At 44.3% G+C, this 17076-nt stretch overlaps 1 protein-coding gene across 1 annotated transcript; it reads right to left on the bottom strand.

Moving 5' to 3' along the window:
• Positions 1–13655: 13655 nt before the first annotated feature.
• Positions 13656–13888, bottom strand: LOC118658680 (NADH dehydrogenase [ubiquinone] 1 alpha subcomplex subunit 1-like). Its single transcript, XM_036314267.1, has one exon. The coding sequence runs from the start codon at positions 13886–13888 to the stop codon at positions 13676–13678; it is 213 nt and encodes a 70-aa protein (XP_036170160.1). The 3' UTR covers positions 13656–13675.
• Positions 13889–17076: the final 3188 nt, after the last annotated feature.

Below are 17076 nucleotides of genomic sequence, written 5' to 3'. Positions count from 1 at the left end.
TGTTTCCTTGATTAACCCAGAGTAAAATGGACTAACTTTACTATGATTCCTTACTTGTGTCTTAGTCATTGCCCTTAACCCACATTTCTTCATGCTGGGGTGTGTGTGTGTGTGTGTGTGTGTGTGTGTGTGCGCGCGCACGCAGTTTTCTTTATGTTTCTTCTAACTCTACAAGATCAAGGTCCATGAAACTAGATAGTGATAGTAATTTTCAATTCCTCAAACTTGCAGACTGAGGTAGTATTATAAGAGAACAAAGCCAGTGCTACCAAATATAAATTGAAAGGGATGGAGCATTGTAATGAGTAACTTCTTGGGTGAGGATACTTGCCTCATAGATTCTTTGGTATGTTTTAAGGCTTTGTAAGTATGTAAAGTAGGTAGATTGTAATTAATACAAAGATACATCTGATTATTGTCCTTTACCCATCCTGAGTTCACAGTTCTATTAATATCACCTACTTTGACTGATTTTTAAATGATCTATATATATATAAAGCCAGAGACTGGAACACCATAATGACCAGAATGGGGAGTCACTATGACGCCCACTGCGGCCAGCAAACTAGCCCGATCGGGAGGTGGGTTGGCCAACCAACCTCCTGCAGCCCCTTCCCCTGGCCAGCCCTGCCCCTGCTGGGTCCCCACTACCCCAATTGGCCTGCAGCCCCTCCCCCGGCTGGCCCTGCCCCTGATCACACGCCCCTACACCAATAGGAGGTGGGGCTTGCCGACCAACCTCCTGCAGCCCCTCCCCCCAGCGTGCCCCACACCTGATCAGCCCCCAACATCCTGATCAGTCCACAGCCTTTCCCCCCAGCCATCTCCACCCAGATCAACCTCCCACACCAATTAGGAATGGGGTTTGCTGGTCAACCTCCCACAGCCCCTCCCCCAGCCCCATTCGGGGGTGGGCCAACCAGCCAACCTCCCGCCATCTCCTCCTCCTGACAGGCTTGGCCCTGATCCGCCGATTGGGACTGGGCTGGCAGGACCCCACCCATGCATGAATTTGTGCACTGGGCCTCTAGTTTATAATAATAATACCAACAAACAACAACAGCAAACTAATGTGATTGATAGACCATAGCTCAGCATACCAGGCTGTTACAATGCCTTCTCAAAGTTAATAGTAGTCAAAAGTACAAGGAAGTGTAAATCATCCTTATGGAAATGAAACCAAAATGCTGTGTTCTTGTTTTGCAAAATAAAAAAAAAAAAAATAGTTCAGGGATAAAGATAGTAAGTGAAGTAAAGTTTATTGAGAGATAGAAGAACTCCCTGAATCAGTCATGGAGGGGGCCCAAAGTGGGTTTTAGGTGAAGCTTCTTTGTCTCAGGTTCCAAAGTCCCAGGCTCCTAAGCCAGTCCTGGAAAATGTACAACTGGGGTCCCAGAAGAACCAAAAGCAGGCCAGTGCCCACAGCTTCCATCTCATGTTGCAGTTGGGTGTAGTTAAGCATCCAAGCTAATGTGGGCCCAGGGGAGCATATCCCTGCCATAGGAGAGCCAGGAACCCAGTGCACCAGAGAGAGAAGAGAGTGTGCTTCTTTGTCTAGGGGTAGATATATGCTTTGCTAGCTCCTGCTTGGTCGTTTCAAATAATTCTGCCTTAGCAATATCCATACATGTTAAAGATCACATCTCCCTTGCCCACTTCCTTCCTGCCCAGCCAGGTTGCCTTAGCAACTCCCACCTCGCTGGGGTCAACTCTAGGTTACTTTGTTTCTCTTTGCAGTTTTTCTCAGAGCAGGGCAGTCAGCAAGCTGCATTCTGTCCATGTTTACATGATCTTGTTATTCTTGGGCTTCCTGTTCTACTTCCCCTCCCCGTGGTCCTGTCCCTGACTATTTCACCCTCTTCTATCTCTTCAGATATATCTCTGATCTGTGTACTATGATATGAAAATGAATATATCTGTTATAAAATAAATGCAAGTAGAAGCAGAAGAAGTTAATGAATGGGTATTTAGGGGTCAAGGCAAGAAGACTCACCATCAGGAAGTGTTAAGAATAGGAGGGAATGAAAAAACTTTACAGTAAACTTATTTGCAGATTTAGATTATTCTCTGTTTTTGTTTGTTTGCTTGTTTTAAGATTCAGTTTGCCGTAAGGCTCTATCATGCATGGTAATGAAGTTTTGATTTTTTTTAAATTAATTTTGGCATTTTAATGTTGTAGTGAGAGGTGCCAGGAATTGGAACAGGTGAGAAACTTCAAGTTTTCTAAGGAGCCACTTTTATTTAAAGTTGAAGGAACAGATGTGGAAGTCTGGACACACAACACATTAACAACTTGGGAAGTTGATTCTTTTATCACCGAAGTCAACTAGTCAGTCATATAACAATCTTTGTTAAACTGAATTAAAACAGCAGTTTAGGATTTCTAAATTTTGTAAAATGTTTCTAAAAATCAGGAACATATGTTAGTTTAATATTACTTTTTTCATGTTTCTATATCTTTATCAGTTATGTATCAGCATATGTGAGAAACTTGAAAACAATAACATAAAAAAGGATAATTAGCTATTCTACATTATAGACTGTTATATCACTAATTGATTCACATACAAACTATTCTTTTTAAATATGTTCATTATTTTCATCATGAATAACTGCAAGAAAGCTTATTAAGTTATTCCATAATCTCATTACTACACTGTAATTTTTCAGGCAAAGTAAAATAGCTCTCATATAGAAGGTTAGATAGTAGGGCAACTTAAAGCAGAGTTCAAACAGAGCCCCATGCTATAGAGAACCTGGTGAGTATTTCTATACTACCAAAAATATAGATCAAAGTGAACAAAGGAAGGCACTGGAGTTTAATTCATGTATGTCACAGAAAGCAACTCTATAATTGGCCTTAGCATCATTAGTACATCACCCAATCTAGCCCTCAGTTATTACCAGCCAGCCAGCAAATGAAATAATTCATGTTTTCATTCATTAAATAAAAGAGATGAAATTAAAACAAAGTATGTATTATATCCTGATTTTAAAAACTGAATCAATCCCATACAAATGACTTTAATTAAATTACACTCTCATTTTTTGTGTTGTATCATTTTTCCTAATTAAAGTGATAAATCCGTGGAGAAGCATAAGCTTTGTCCACAGAAATAACAGCTCTACCATGTGTCATAAATGTACAATGTCCTTTAGTGTTGGATTTGCATTTAGAAATGTGAGCCAAGATGTGAAAAATCACACGTAGGCAGAAGCTCTCTATAGACGCAGACATCTGAAAAGGTGCCTGTGCATCATCCATTCTGGCGAGTACATGAACTACCTAAGCTGAAGTGCAGCATAACTACCTTCAATTTCCAATGGTAGTACAGTTCATGCAGAAATGCTCTGTATAACTAAAACCTCTCTTATACTGATAAATAAATATTTCAGAGATAATTCAACAGGTGCATTAGATAGAACACTGTCCTAATTCCAGCCTTTCATACCACCAATGTCACCAATTAACTACCTTTTTTTTTTATACTGAAATGTGAATAGCTTCAGAAGTATTAGTCATCCTCTGCTTTTAAGTCCACTCCCCTGGACATAAAGTTGTAACAGGGCTTTATGTAGTAAAAATCTTGTCTAGGTCTATTAAAATGTTGAGCATTTTTCCTTAGAGTAAATGTAATTTTACTAAGTTATAATATAGGCAATTCCATTTGTAAGCCAGCTTGCTCAATAAAAAATAAAAATAATAATTAGGTACATTTCAGACTTTATTTAGTCACTACACAACTGTTATAACTATACCAAAAAACAAAAAAACAAAAGAAAAACCCCACTATGATAGTGTTGCCAATCTCTTTAGGGACAGAATTGTCTTTGTGAGCCAAAAATATATTTAATCATCAAAATTACATTTAACAGAATTTTTGTATTGCCCAGAGAAAGTTAAAATAGTTTCTTTAGTTTCTTTGTCCTCAGAATTTTTCATTTCAAGACAGATCTTCAAGACAGATATATATATATATATATATATATATATATATATATACCTAATATATATATATATATATATATATATATATATATATATATATCTGTCTTGAAGATATATATATTAGGATGTCAAAAGGATTCATCAAAAAAATCAGCAATAATATAATCATTTGAATAAGAAATGGCAAATTTTTTATAATGTGGGAGTTTTCTATTTAGAATTATTTGGGAAATAAATTACTTTTATTAAAATTAGATTGATATGGGCTGTGAAGATGACGTTGAGAATAATTTCATGATTTAAAAAAGAACTTTCAGGCAAAATATATTTTGTGAGCAAAAATCACATATCATATATGGAATAAAAATATGGACATTTAGAAATAATAAAGATGTTGCCTCAAAGTGTGGGCATTGGAAAATGAGTAAAACTTTCTAGAACACCCACTCATAAAATAGGAAATGTGGTTCTTTTCTTATGAATTATGTCCCTGGAACCAATGTTGAAACTGAAAAAGAGTAGTCACATCCTATCTAATAAAAGAGAAACATGGTAATAGGCATACAACCACTACCCTTCCCATTGGCTAATCAGCTAGATATGCAAATTAACTGCCAGCCAAGATGGCAGCGGGCAGCCAGGCAGCTGGAAGCGAACATGAGGCTTGCTTGCTTCAGTGACGGAGGAAACCAGCATTCCCCGCCTGCCTTGCCGGCCTCTGACCTGCAGTTTAAGAAACATTATAACATATATAGAAGCTAAACAAAACCCCAGAAACCAGCTTTCAGCCGGCTGGGATCTCAGAGCTGGAGTTGATACAGAGTTTCGATTATAGAACCTAAACAAACCAGATACCTACTTTCAGCAGCTGAGGCCTCAGAGCTAGAGCCAGAGCTAAAGCTGGCCTAGAATAAAAAAAAAGAAAAAGAAAAAAAGGAGCAGTTGGGAGCTTCAGTCCCAGCCTGAAAACAGCCCTCAACCCCTCACCCAGATTGGCCAGGCACCCCAGTGGGGACCCCCACCCTGAAGGGTGTGTGACCAGCTGCAAACAGCCATCATCCCCTCATCCAGGCTGGCCAGGCACCCCAGTAGGGACCACCACCCTGATCCAGGACACCCTTCAGGGCAAACCAGCCAGCCCCCACCCATGCACCAGGCCTCTATTCTATATAGTAAAAGGGTAATATGCCTCCCGGCACCGGGTTCAGCGTGACAGGGGGCAGCGCCCAAACCCCCTGATCACCCTGCAGCTCTGTGTGTGACAGGGGGCAGGGCCACAACCTCCCTATCGGCCCTGCTCTGTTCCTGACAGGGGAAGGCGCCCAACCCCCTGATCGGCCCTGCTCTGTGCCTGATAGGGGGAGCTCCCCAACCCCCTGATCGCCCTGCGGCTCTGTGTGTGACAGGGTGCGGAGCCCCAACACCCCCCACCCCACGTGCCCTGCTCTGTGTGCGATGGGCTAGAGCCATAACCTCCCCATTGGCCCTGCCTTGAGTGTGACAGTGGCGGCACCCCAAACCCCGATCCGCCCTGCTCTGTGTGTGACAGGGGGCGGTGCCCCTACTCCCCTATTGGCCCTACTCTGTGAGTGACAGGGGTGAGCTCCGCAGCCTCCTGATGGGCCCTGCTCTGTGCGTGACAGGGGGTGGCACCACAACTTCCCCATCGACCCTGCCTTGAGTGTGACAGGGGGCGGTGCCACAACCCCCCAATCGGCCCTACCCTGATCGTGACTGACGGTGGCATCGCAACCTCCCAAACCGCCCTGCTCTGTGCATGACAGGGGAAGGCGCCCCAACTCCCCAATCGGCCCTGCTCTGAGCCTGACCAGGGGCTGCACCTAGGGATTGGGCCTGCCCTCTGCCACCCGGGAGCAGGCCTAAGCCAGCAGGTCGTTATCTCCCGAGGCGTCCCAGACTGCGAGAGGGCACAGGCCGGGCTGAAGGACCTCCCCTTCCCCCTGAGTGCACAAAATTTTGTACACCGGGCCTCTAGTCCACACTAATAAAAGAGAAAAATGGTAATTGGCATACGACCGATACCCTTTTCATTGGCTAATCAGCGAGATATGCAAATTAACTGCCAACTAAGATGGCAGTTAACCGCCAACAAAGATGGTGGCTAATTTGCATATTGCAGGCAGGATGGTACAGCGCCATCAGAGAGCGGGTTGGTGGTGTGAGTGCTAGCAGTCGCCCGAGACCCGATCTCGCCGGCAAACCCGGACGCGGGCTGGCGGGGCGGCTGCGGCATCCGCCTGCACTCACGCCCCCAACCCAGACCCAATCACGCTGGCAGACCCCGACGCTGGTTGGGGGCGTGAGTGCCGGCGGTCGCCCGGGACCCGATCCCGCCAGTAGACCCGGACGTGGGCCAGCGGGGCGTCTGCGGTATCCACCCACACTCACGCCCTCAACCCATGAGGTTCAACTACTCTGGCCAAGGCATCAGGCCTGGGTGGGGGGCGGAGCCGGGGACTGGGGGGATATGATGGTCCCCTTGCCCAGGCCTGAAGCCTGGGTCAGAGGCATCAGGCCTGGGCGGGGGTCAGAGCCAGTGATGGGGGGAAATGGGGATCCCCTGTCCAAGCCTGACACCTCTGGAGGAGGCATCAGGCCTGGGCAAGGGGCTGATCCTGCGATTGGAGGGTGATGGGGATCAATGCCTGAGGGCTCCCAGTATGTGAGAGGGGGCAGGCTGGACTGAGGGACACCCCCCCACCACCACCCAGTGCATGAATTTCGTACACCGGGTCCCTAGTCCTATCTAATAATAGACAAACATGGTAATTAACCGTAGCTCTGACACGCTTCCCATTGGCTAATCAGGGCGATATGCAAATTAACTGCCAACCAAGATGGCGGCCGGCAGCCACGCAGCTGAAGCAAACAGGAGGCTTGCTTGCCCCAGCGATGGAGGAAGCCAAGGTTCCATGCCTGCCGCAGCCCAGCTCTGAGCTCCTGAAGCAACAGCTCCAAAAGATACAATGTTTCAACTATAGAAGCTAAAAGATGGCGGTTAATTTGCATATACCAGCTGTGAGCGAAGACTGAGGACAACAGGGAGGCCAAGCAGTACAGAAGGGAGCTAAGTAGAGGCCGCGAGGACAGAAATGAAGCCAAGGCTGTGGGGGTGGGAGGCGGGAGGTGGGAGGGCAAGCCCAGCCGCAGCGGCTGCGAGTGGGAGGGGCAGCAGCTTGGAGCGGAAGGGTCAGCAGCTTGGAGGGGAAGGGGCACCGGCTGGGGGGGGGAGGGGCAGAAGCTAGGAGCAGGAGGGCAAGTCCAGCCCCAGGGGATGGGTGTGGGAGGGCAAGCCCGGCCACTGTGGCTGGGAGCATAAGGGGCAGTGGCTGGAGGTGGGAGGGGCAGCTGCTTGGAGGGGAAGGGGCAGCAGCTGGGAGCGGGAGGGCAAGAGCAGCTGCAGGGGCTTGAAGAGGGAGCAAAGCCTGCCTCAGCAAGTTTCTCTCCCTTCTCTGCTTTGTTCCAGCCGCACGAAGCCCTATTCTTGTAGGAATATTCCTGCAATGGGCCTCACGTTCTATATAATAAACGAGAAACATCTAAATTGATCATCCCTTCGCTATGTTCACCAATCAATCAGGAGTGAATATGCAAATTAACCTGACAAAGATGGCAGGTTAATTTTCATATGTAGGTGTCAAGCACCTTGGGAGGCGATGGTGGCAGCGGACTCCCAGGGGCAATTGCAGGCCCCAGGAGGCGAGGCCGCCATGCCAAGCCACTCCCATGGGCTCCCTGGACCTTCACCAGCCCCAGGAGGTGGGGCCGTAGCCACACCCACAGGCTCCTGGGACCTTCGCTGGCGAAGAACAGAGCAGGAGAGCCCGCAAAAAGTGGGAGGTTTGGAGGACTTGGCAGAGCAGGAGGCCACTGGACATAGAGCAGAGCAAGAGAGAGGGTGGCTTGGAGGGTGTGGCTCCCTCTGTCACCCCAGCTTCCTCATCATAGCTGTGGAAACTGACAGCAGGGAGGAGGAAGTCCCACCCCCACAGAATCAGCCAGAAGCAGCCGTTGGTCAGACAGCTCTCAGAGGCCTGATAGCCAGGACTCTCATTCACCTGCATCTCAGACCGTGACAGTACAGAAGTGGGACTATGTCTAAAGAACAACTTTTGATACAATGTAGCTCTGCAGCCGAAAGATGCCAGCCGACATAAAATGTCCGAAGAGCAACATGCGTCTGATCGTGAAAGAAGGCGACGCCTGCGACAGAATGCGTTGCCTTCTCAGCAGAAATGGAGTACACGAGGATGCAATTCTCGAACATAGTTGTGGTGGAATGACTGTTTGATGTAAATTTTGCCTATCCCTAAATTTCTCTGATGAAAAACTGTCTGATGGGAAATTTATTCAATGTTGTAGCAAAGGGAAAGTCCGTCCAAATGATATACATTTTCCAGATTACCCCGCATATTTAAAAAGATTAATGACAAACGAAGATTCTGACAGTAAAAATTTCATGGAAAATATTTGATCCATAAATAGTTCTTTTGCTTTTGTTTCCATGGGTGCAAATATTGCATTGCCATCAGGATATGGGCCATACTGTTTTAGAATATATGGACACGTTTATCACTGTACTGGAACTTTACATCCTTCGGATAATGTTTCTTGGAAGTTTGTTCAACTCTATATTTTGGTGGATACAGCCAAAGCTACAAGTAAAAGATTAGTGATGCCAGAAAACCAGGGCTGCTCAGAAAGACTCATGATCAACATCAACAACCTCATGCATGAAATAAATGAATTAGCAAAATTGTACAATATGCTACATGAGGTAGAAAAGGAAGCCCAATCTGATGCAGCAGCAAAAGGTATTCCTCCCACAGAAGTAACAATGGCAATTAAATATGATCATAACAGTGACCCAGGTAGATATAATTCTCCCTGTGTAACCAAGGTTGCTGTCATATACAGAAATGAAGATGGAGAACCTTCTTTTGAAAGGTATTTGCTCATTCATTGTAAACTAGATCCCAATAATCCAAATGCCACTAAAATGAAACAATCAATATCCTGTTTCTTACATTAGATGCAATGACATAGCCTATTCTTCTTCCATTTGGTGAAAAAGGCTGGGGAACAGATATTGAATTTAGACTCAGAGACAATAGTGTAATCGACAATAATACTAGACAAAATGTAAGGACAGGAGTCACACAAATGCAGTATTATGGATTTCATCTCTCTGTGTGGGACATGTTCAATCCTATTTTAAATGCATGAAAATTAACTCAACAGTTTATCGTGGATTCATATTCAAAAATGGAGGCCAATCGGATAAATTTCATCAAAGCAAACCAATCTAAGTTGAGAGTTGAAAAATATAGTGGTTTGATGGATTATCTCAAATCTAGATCCAAAAATGACAATGTGCTGATTGGTAAAATGATACTTCCAGAAATATGCAGCAGCGATATCAGGATGCTATGGCAATTGTAACGAAGTATGGCAAGCCCGATTTATTTATAACCATGACATGCAACCCCAAATGGGCAGATATTACAAACAATTTACAACACTGGCAAAAAGTTGAAAACAGACCTGACTTGGTAGCCAGAGTTTTTAATATTAAGCTAAATGCTCTTTTAAATTATATCAGTAAATTCCATTTATTTGGCAAAGTAATAGCTAAAATTCATGTAATTGAATTTCAGAAATGTGGACTGCTTCACACTCACATATTATTGATATTAGATAGTGAGTCCAAATTATGTCCCCCTATTAATTCCCTTTCGATGTGCATGAATTTCATGCAGCAGGCCGCTAGTAATTATATAATTAGAACCAGGACAGCCTGTATTTGCAGTGGGCCAATGGACTCATAACAGGAGCTAGAATATCAATTGTTATGCAATTCAAATACTGTTAAAGAATGAAATTATGAATTATGAAAGATTCAGGGATATCATATACCTATCTATATATATAAAAGCCTAAGCTACCATCCAACTGTCCAACCATTTGACCATCCAACTGTTCAGTAGCTATAATGCGCACTGACCACCAGGGGGCAGACGCTCAATGCAGGAGCAGAAACCACAGGCATAGAAACATGGAACAGACTAACGAATCTCAGAGGGAAGGATGGTTGGGGGACGGCGGGAAGAGATTAACCAAAGAGTTTATATGCATAGTGGAGACCCAGTGCATGAAATCCATGAACTCAGGGAAAGGGGAAGTCTTTCAGCATGGCCTGCACCCTCTCGTAGTCCAGGAGCCCTTGACAGATGTCCAACTGATGGCTTAGGACCACTCCCCCTGGCAGAGCCAGCCTAAGCTGTCAGCCAGCCATCCTTAGTGCTTCTGTGGATGCGGGAGAGGCTCCTGCCACCGCCGCTGAGCTCACCAGCTGTGAAACCGGCTTATGGCTGAGCAGTACTCCCCCTGTGGGAGTTCACTGACCACCAGGGGGCAGCTCCAGCATTGAGTGTCTACTTCCTGGTGGTCAGTGCATATAATAGCAACTGGTCATTCCACTGTTAGGCAGATTTGCATATTACTCTTTTATTATATAGGACTAGAGTGGTGGGGTCTCTCGGCCTGGCCTGTAGGAACTGGGCCAAAAAAAGCTCTCCCACATCCCCTGAGGGGTCTCATATTGCAAGAGGTCACAGGCGAGGCTGAGGGACTCCACCGGTGCATGGATGCACCAGGCCTCTAGTTACATATAACAACTAGAGGCCTGGTGCATGAATTCACGCACAGGTGGGTTCCCTCGGCCTGGCCAGCAATTGGGGTCGAGAGGCCAATCGGGGCAGGCCGGCCAGGGGGTTGGCTGGCCGCAAGAGGTTGGTTGTGGGAGCGCACTGCCCACCAGGGGACAGCTCCTGCATTGAGCATCTGCCCCCAGGTGGTCAGTGAGTGTCAAAGCTACCAGGCAGTCATCTGGTCATCCGGTCATAACAATCACTTAGGCTTTTATATATAGACTAGAGGCCTGGTGCACAAAAATTTGTGCACTGGTGGGGGGGGTTGTCCCTCAGCCCCACTTGTGCCCTCTCACAGTCTGGGACCCCTCGGGAGATAACGACCTGCTGGCTTAGGCCCACTCCCGGGTGGCAGAGGGCAAGTCCAATCCCTAGGTGCCTGCCCCGCAGCCCCTGGTTAGGCTCAGAGCAGGGCCAATTGGCGAGTTGGGGCGCCGCCCCCTATCATGCACAGAGCAGGGCGGATGAGGAGGTTGCGGTGCCACCCCCTGTCACCCACAGAGCAGGGCGGATCAGCGGGTTGTGGTGCCACCCCTGTCATCTACAGAGCCGGCCAATCATGGGGTTGAGGCACTGCCCCCTGTCACGCACAGAGCAGGGCCCATCAAGGGGGTTGGGGCTCCGTACCCTGTCACACATGGAGCAGGGCTGATCAGGGGGTTGGGGAGCTCCCCCCTGTCATTCACAGAGCAGGGCCGATCAAGAGGTTGTGATGCCACCCTCAGTCACACGCAGGGTAGGGCCAATTGGGGGGTTGGGGCACCGCCCCCTGCCACACTCAAGGCATGGTCGATGGGGAGGTTGCAGTGCCGCCACGTCACCCACAGAGCAGGGCCAATCAGGGGGTTGGGCACTACCCCCTGTCACACTCAAGGCAGGGCAGATAGGGAGGTTGTGGCCCCACCCCCTGTCACATACAGAGCCGGAGGGCGATCAGGGGGTTTGGGCGCTGCCCCGTGTCACGCTGCTCCAGGGGCCAGGAGGCCTTGTGGTTCCGCTGGGAGGCATATTAACCTTTTACTATATAGGATAGAGGCCTGGTGCATGGGTGGGGGCTGGCTGGTTTGCCCTGAAGGGTGTCCTGGATCAGGGTGGGGGTCCCGCTTGAGTGCCTGGCCAGCCTGGATGAGGCGATGATGGCTGTTTTGCATCTGGTCACACCCCCTTCAGGGTGGGGGTCCCCACTGGGGTGCCTGGCCAGTCTGGGTGAGGGGCTGAGGGCCGTTTTCAGGCTGGCGGGTGACTGAAGCTCCCAACTGCTCCTTTTTTCCTTTTTTTTTAAAAAATATATTTTATTGATTTTTTACAGAGAGGAAGGGAGAGAGATAGAGAGTTAGAAACATCTATGAGAGAGAAACATTGATCAGCTGCTTCCTGCACACTCCCCACTGGGGAAGTGCCAGCAACCCAGGTACATGCCCTTGACTGGAATCCAACCTGGGACCTTTCAATCCGCAGGCCGATGCTCTATCCACTGAGCCAAACCAGTTTCAGCCTTTTTTCCTTTTTTTTTTTTATTCTTGGATTTATGGCTGTCACTGGAGCTGAGAGCTGGCTTTAGCTCTGAGACCTCGCTGCTGAAAGCAGGTTTCTGGCTTTGTTTACTTTCTGTATTTGAAACTTTGTTGCGACTCCAGCTCTGAGATCCCGGCTGACTGAAAACAGGTTTCTGGGGTTTTGTTTAGCTTCTATATTTGTAACAATGTTTCTTAGCAGCTCAGAGCCCAGCAGTGGCAGGTGGGGAACATTGGAGTTCTCCATCACTGAAGCAAGCAAGCCTCATGTTTGTGTCAGTAGCCTGGCTGCCGGCCACCATCTTGGCTGGCAGTTAATTTGCATATCGCCCTGATTAGCCAATGGGAAGGGTAGCGGATGTACAGCTAATTACCATGTTTTTCTTTTATTAGTAGGATAATTGATTTAACTCAATCCTCTTTTTACAGTTTTGAGATAAAAGCAAGCATTTTCCAACCTAGAATTTGAAATCAAATTTCAATAAGTCTGAATATAATAGCCAATCACCTTAACTAAATTTGGTTGTTATGAAATGTTGACTTAGATACAGAAGCTTGGAAGAAATTTTATTGTGGTTCCCTCCTCAAAAGCCACAATGACTGTAGGAGTAAGGGGTATAGGAAACCACACTGAATGCTAAGTGTCTGCTCTATACCACTGTATCAGAGGGATGATGTGACTTACTTAATGTATGACTGTCAGCTTGATTTTTCTAATGAAATATTAGTCCTCAGACTATCTTTCCAATAATTGAAAAAGAACAAAGATAAAAACGCATGTGATGCTAAATAAATACCTTCAGAGAGTTACTGGGATACCTCTTACACTAAAAATCACTGCAACAATGGACTTCATTGAGCATTAGAAATATTTGAGAGAACTAACAACAAGCTATGTTATTTAAAAAATATATATACCACCTAATCTCATGTAAATAAATTTGCATCCAAATATTTTTTCCTATTCTATGTAAATAAATTTGATTTAGATCCAAATTAAACTTTTCTTAGATTTGATCTTTTTTCTCATTACTGGAATAAAATCTAAATATATGATTAACTTTAAAAACCAAGAAATAATTGCCAAATAGCCTTCAAAAGCCTTAGAAAATGAGAAAAATATTTAAAACCTTTGTAAGGCTAAATTAATAAGCTCATTTAATATGGATCATGGTACTTGTTTTATTTAAAACATTTTGGTCTGCTTTTAAGAGTAGGATGGTTGATTGTATTGATTAATCACTAGTGAGGGTAACATTTGTTACTTTCAAAAAGATGAGTCAGTACGTATATACCCTCCAAAACCCAAGGGACCATATGTTTTCATTTGCTCAGGACAGTTCCAGAGTATGAGATATTCCTTTTTATTTTTTATTTTACTTTTTAACTTTTATTGTGCATTATATAATATACTGCAGAACCTTCTAGCAGGGGTAGATGAGCAAAACTGAGTTATTGTTCATTAACCAGGAAGTGCTTCCTTAATCAATATTCTCCAAACCCTTTGACACATAGTAATGATTAACTCCAGAGACTCGCTTATCTCTTTCCATCAAAGACCAGTGATATGAATAATAGGCTACCCTTTTTTCCTTGCCCCCATTGCTGAACTTGTGAATGTGCATGGTGGCAATGCCGGGGATGAGCAAGCACACGGCCATGACAGCGAGCCCGGGGAGAATCTCGAACCACATCGCCGCAAGGATACCAAAGCCAGAAAAATCGAGATATTCTAAAATAATATCCATCACACTCAAAAGTGTTCACCTTACATACATCTTTTAATGAAAGTAACACCTTTGTTTTCCTTTTTGTTTTTAATAAACACTAGAGGCCCAGTGCATAAAAATTCATGCACTGGAGGGGGGTCCCTCAGCCTGGCCTGCCCCCTATCACAGTCTGGGAACCCTCAGAGGCGGGAGGTGACCTAGCGATTAGGGGAAGGTGATGCCCCATCATACCTTTGTTGTTGCCACTGCCGGCAGTGCGAGCCTCGGCCGGCCCTGGTTACCTGAGCCTCAGGCAGCCCTTGACATCTGGGGGGCTGAGGGGACTGGGCAACTCTGGAGCCAGGCATGCAGAACGTCTGGGCCTGCCACCCCAGTGGGGCTGAGGGGACTGGGCACCACTATCTTGTGGCTGTGGGCACTGCCATCTTTGAGGGCAGGACAGTCAATTAGCATATTCCCTCCTTATTGGCTGAGGGTGCTGCCATCTTTGAGGGTGGGGCAGTCAATTAGCATATTCCCTCCTTGTTGGCTGTGGGTGCCTCCATCTTTGCAGCGGCATGCGGGTCAATTAGTATATTCCTTCTTTATTAGATAGGATTAAGAATTGCTGGTAGATGTAACAAATGTGAATCAATAAAATGTTATTTTGTCATCAAGCAAAACAAATCAATTCATATGCCTGTATACAGTAGAATTATACCTAATTAATGATATTTTAGGAAAATATATTCCATTATGAACAACCATTTATTATTTTTTTCTTTAAATACTTTTTTAACACACAGAATAAACCAAATTACTTTAGGGTTAAATTAGATATAGACAGGCAATGGCCCAATTAATCTATTAGAGAATTGGGAGCACCACTAAACATGTTTCATTCTGAGGTGTTTAAGTGAATCTTGCAACTCTCAAGCCCTCATTTTAATGTCAATGTGTCCATATATCCTAAATTCAGAGTTATTTATTCAAGACTGCTTATGGCAGAAGTCCAGCTTCACATAGCTGTGGATTTTCCTGTCAAAGCTGAGGGCTGGGGAGATGCCTGTACCTTGTATTTTCATTTCTCCTGAAGTCTTCCACATCTCCACAAAAAATAGAGTTAACAATTAAGAATTTGACATATTTCCTATAAACCACTAAGGAAATGACAGTGCCCAAATTACTCACGGAGGATAGTCCTGATGTGACCATCTTTCAGTAGATCTAAATATAGTTTGAACCTTTCTATTTATGTATCATAAATTGTTAAGCTCTGATTTGCAAATGAAGTGCAACTCAAGCAAAAGCATGAGGCAGTACTTAACTTGATCATACATTTGCCATAAAGTGCTGAGTCACACACTATTCCCCTTAATATTTGTCAAAAATGTGTTCTGTGTATTTGCACTATAATTATGAATTTTGCCTGCCTGGAGATCGAGAGTCAAGTTGCCAAGTTCTTACATTATGGAGAGGGCTTTCTGGTTCAAGGAATATTTAATGAAAATCTCAGAATAAAAATAATAAATATTTTAAAAAGTAAAAACTAATGTTAATTATAGACCATAAATGGGTCAAACCACCAAAAAGCAAAATCAAAATTAAGCAAACAGGTGAGTCACATAGAAGTAAGGAGATTAGGAAATATTAAGAGAAAGACAAATTGCAAAATATAATTTTTGAAAAGTCAGTAATTAAGCATATTTACAATCTTAAAGGCAATGGAGTAGATAATGACTGAATTAGTGTCAGTATTCAGGGAGCTCATTTAATATCAATAGGGCTAAAGTTCACAGTTTCTCCATGGATTTAGAGGAATTAATCTGTCATATATGCATAATTAATGACAGTTATTTGAACTTTTTGCCTTTTTGTTTTATTTCTTCTTAATATTTTAAAAAACTCTTTGAAATGAGTAAAATAAAAGATGTTAATTGGTAGCTCAGTTGGTTAGAGTGTCATCCCAATACACCAAGGTTGTGGGTTTAATCCTCAGTCAGGGCACATACAAAAATCAACCAATAAATGCATAAATAAGAGGAACAAGAAATTGCTCTTTCTCTTTCTCCCTTCCTCCTCCTCTCTAAAACCAATCAATAAATTAAAACTTTTTAAGTTAATTTAAAATTTTTCAAAAGATGGTAATTGAGTAGATGTAGGATATAAGTAAAAAAAGTAAGAATGATGCAAGGGGAGCCTGGCTGGTGTGACTCAGTGGTTGACTGTCGACCTATGAACTAGGAGGTCACAGTTCAATTCCTTGTTGGGGCATATGCCTGGGTTGCAGGCTAGATCCCCCATGTGAATGTGTGTTAGGGGGAAACTGATAGATGATTCTCTCATCATTCATGTTTCTGACTCTCCCTCCCACTCTCTGAAATAAATAAAAACATATTTTGAAAAATTATGCAAGGGTTGGATGACAAAAATTCAAAAAAGAAGGATCTTGCAAAACAATGAACTTACTTTGGGCAAAGTTCTGTCTTTCGTGGCATGCAGTTGTCCAATTATAAATATTCAAGCTAAGTAATAAAAAGCACAGTTTGTGATGCAAGAAACATTGAAAAGTACAGTAGGGAGCATGCAACCAAGATGGTACTAAGTTACCTGCCATGTAACTTTAGAAAAATCTGTGCGGCTAATGAGAGTTTAAAAAGGCAACCCACATTGGCAAATAGTTGGGGAGCTGTGCAATAAACTACCGGAGAGAATTCATCAGTCTCTCTGAATATTTTTGAAGTACATGAGTTGTCATTTTCCCCATACAATATTGACTAGCAGTAGAAATTAGAAAGCCTAACATAAATTTTATTCTGCTTTGAGATGCTATGGTATTCAACAACTTAACTACGGTGTCCTATGTACAGCGATGTAGCTATGCATGCATAACCCTTTAAGTTTTACTTGCTTAGGCTTTGCTGGACATTTTGGATTTGTAGGCTGATGTTTTCCATCAATTTAGGAAATTGTTAACTATATTTCTTCACAGATTCGTGTGTGTGTGTGTGTGTGTGCGCGCGCGCGTGTCTGTGTCCTATTCTCTTTCCTCTCTTCTGCCAAGATTCTAATTAATCAAACATTAAGTTGCTTGGTATTATCCCATAAGCTACTGAGTTTCCTTTTTTAGACTTTGTCTGTTGAAGTAATATTATACTAATAAACATTAACAA

This window comes from Myotis myotis, unplaced genomic scaffold (assembly GCF_014108235.1).
Source record: "Myotis myotis isolate mMyoMyo1 unplaced genomic scaffold, mMyoMyo1.p scaffold_m19_p_1, whole genome shotgun sequence".
NCBI classification, from domain to species: Eukaryota; Metazoa; Chordata; class Mammalia; order Chiroptera; family Vespertilionidae; genus Myotis; species Myotis myotis.
Note: the sequence above shows the minus strand (reverse complement) of the source record. Positions and strands in the feature narration are given on the sequence as shown.

Bases quoted from the DNA above. Each gene is read 5' to 3' on its own strand.
- LOC118658680 (XM_036314267.1), bottom strand. From the start codon at position 13,888: ATGTGGTTCGAGATTCTCCCCGGGCTCGCTGTCATGGCCGTGTGCTTG.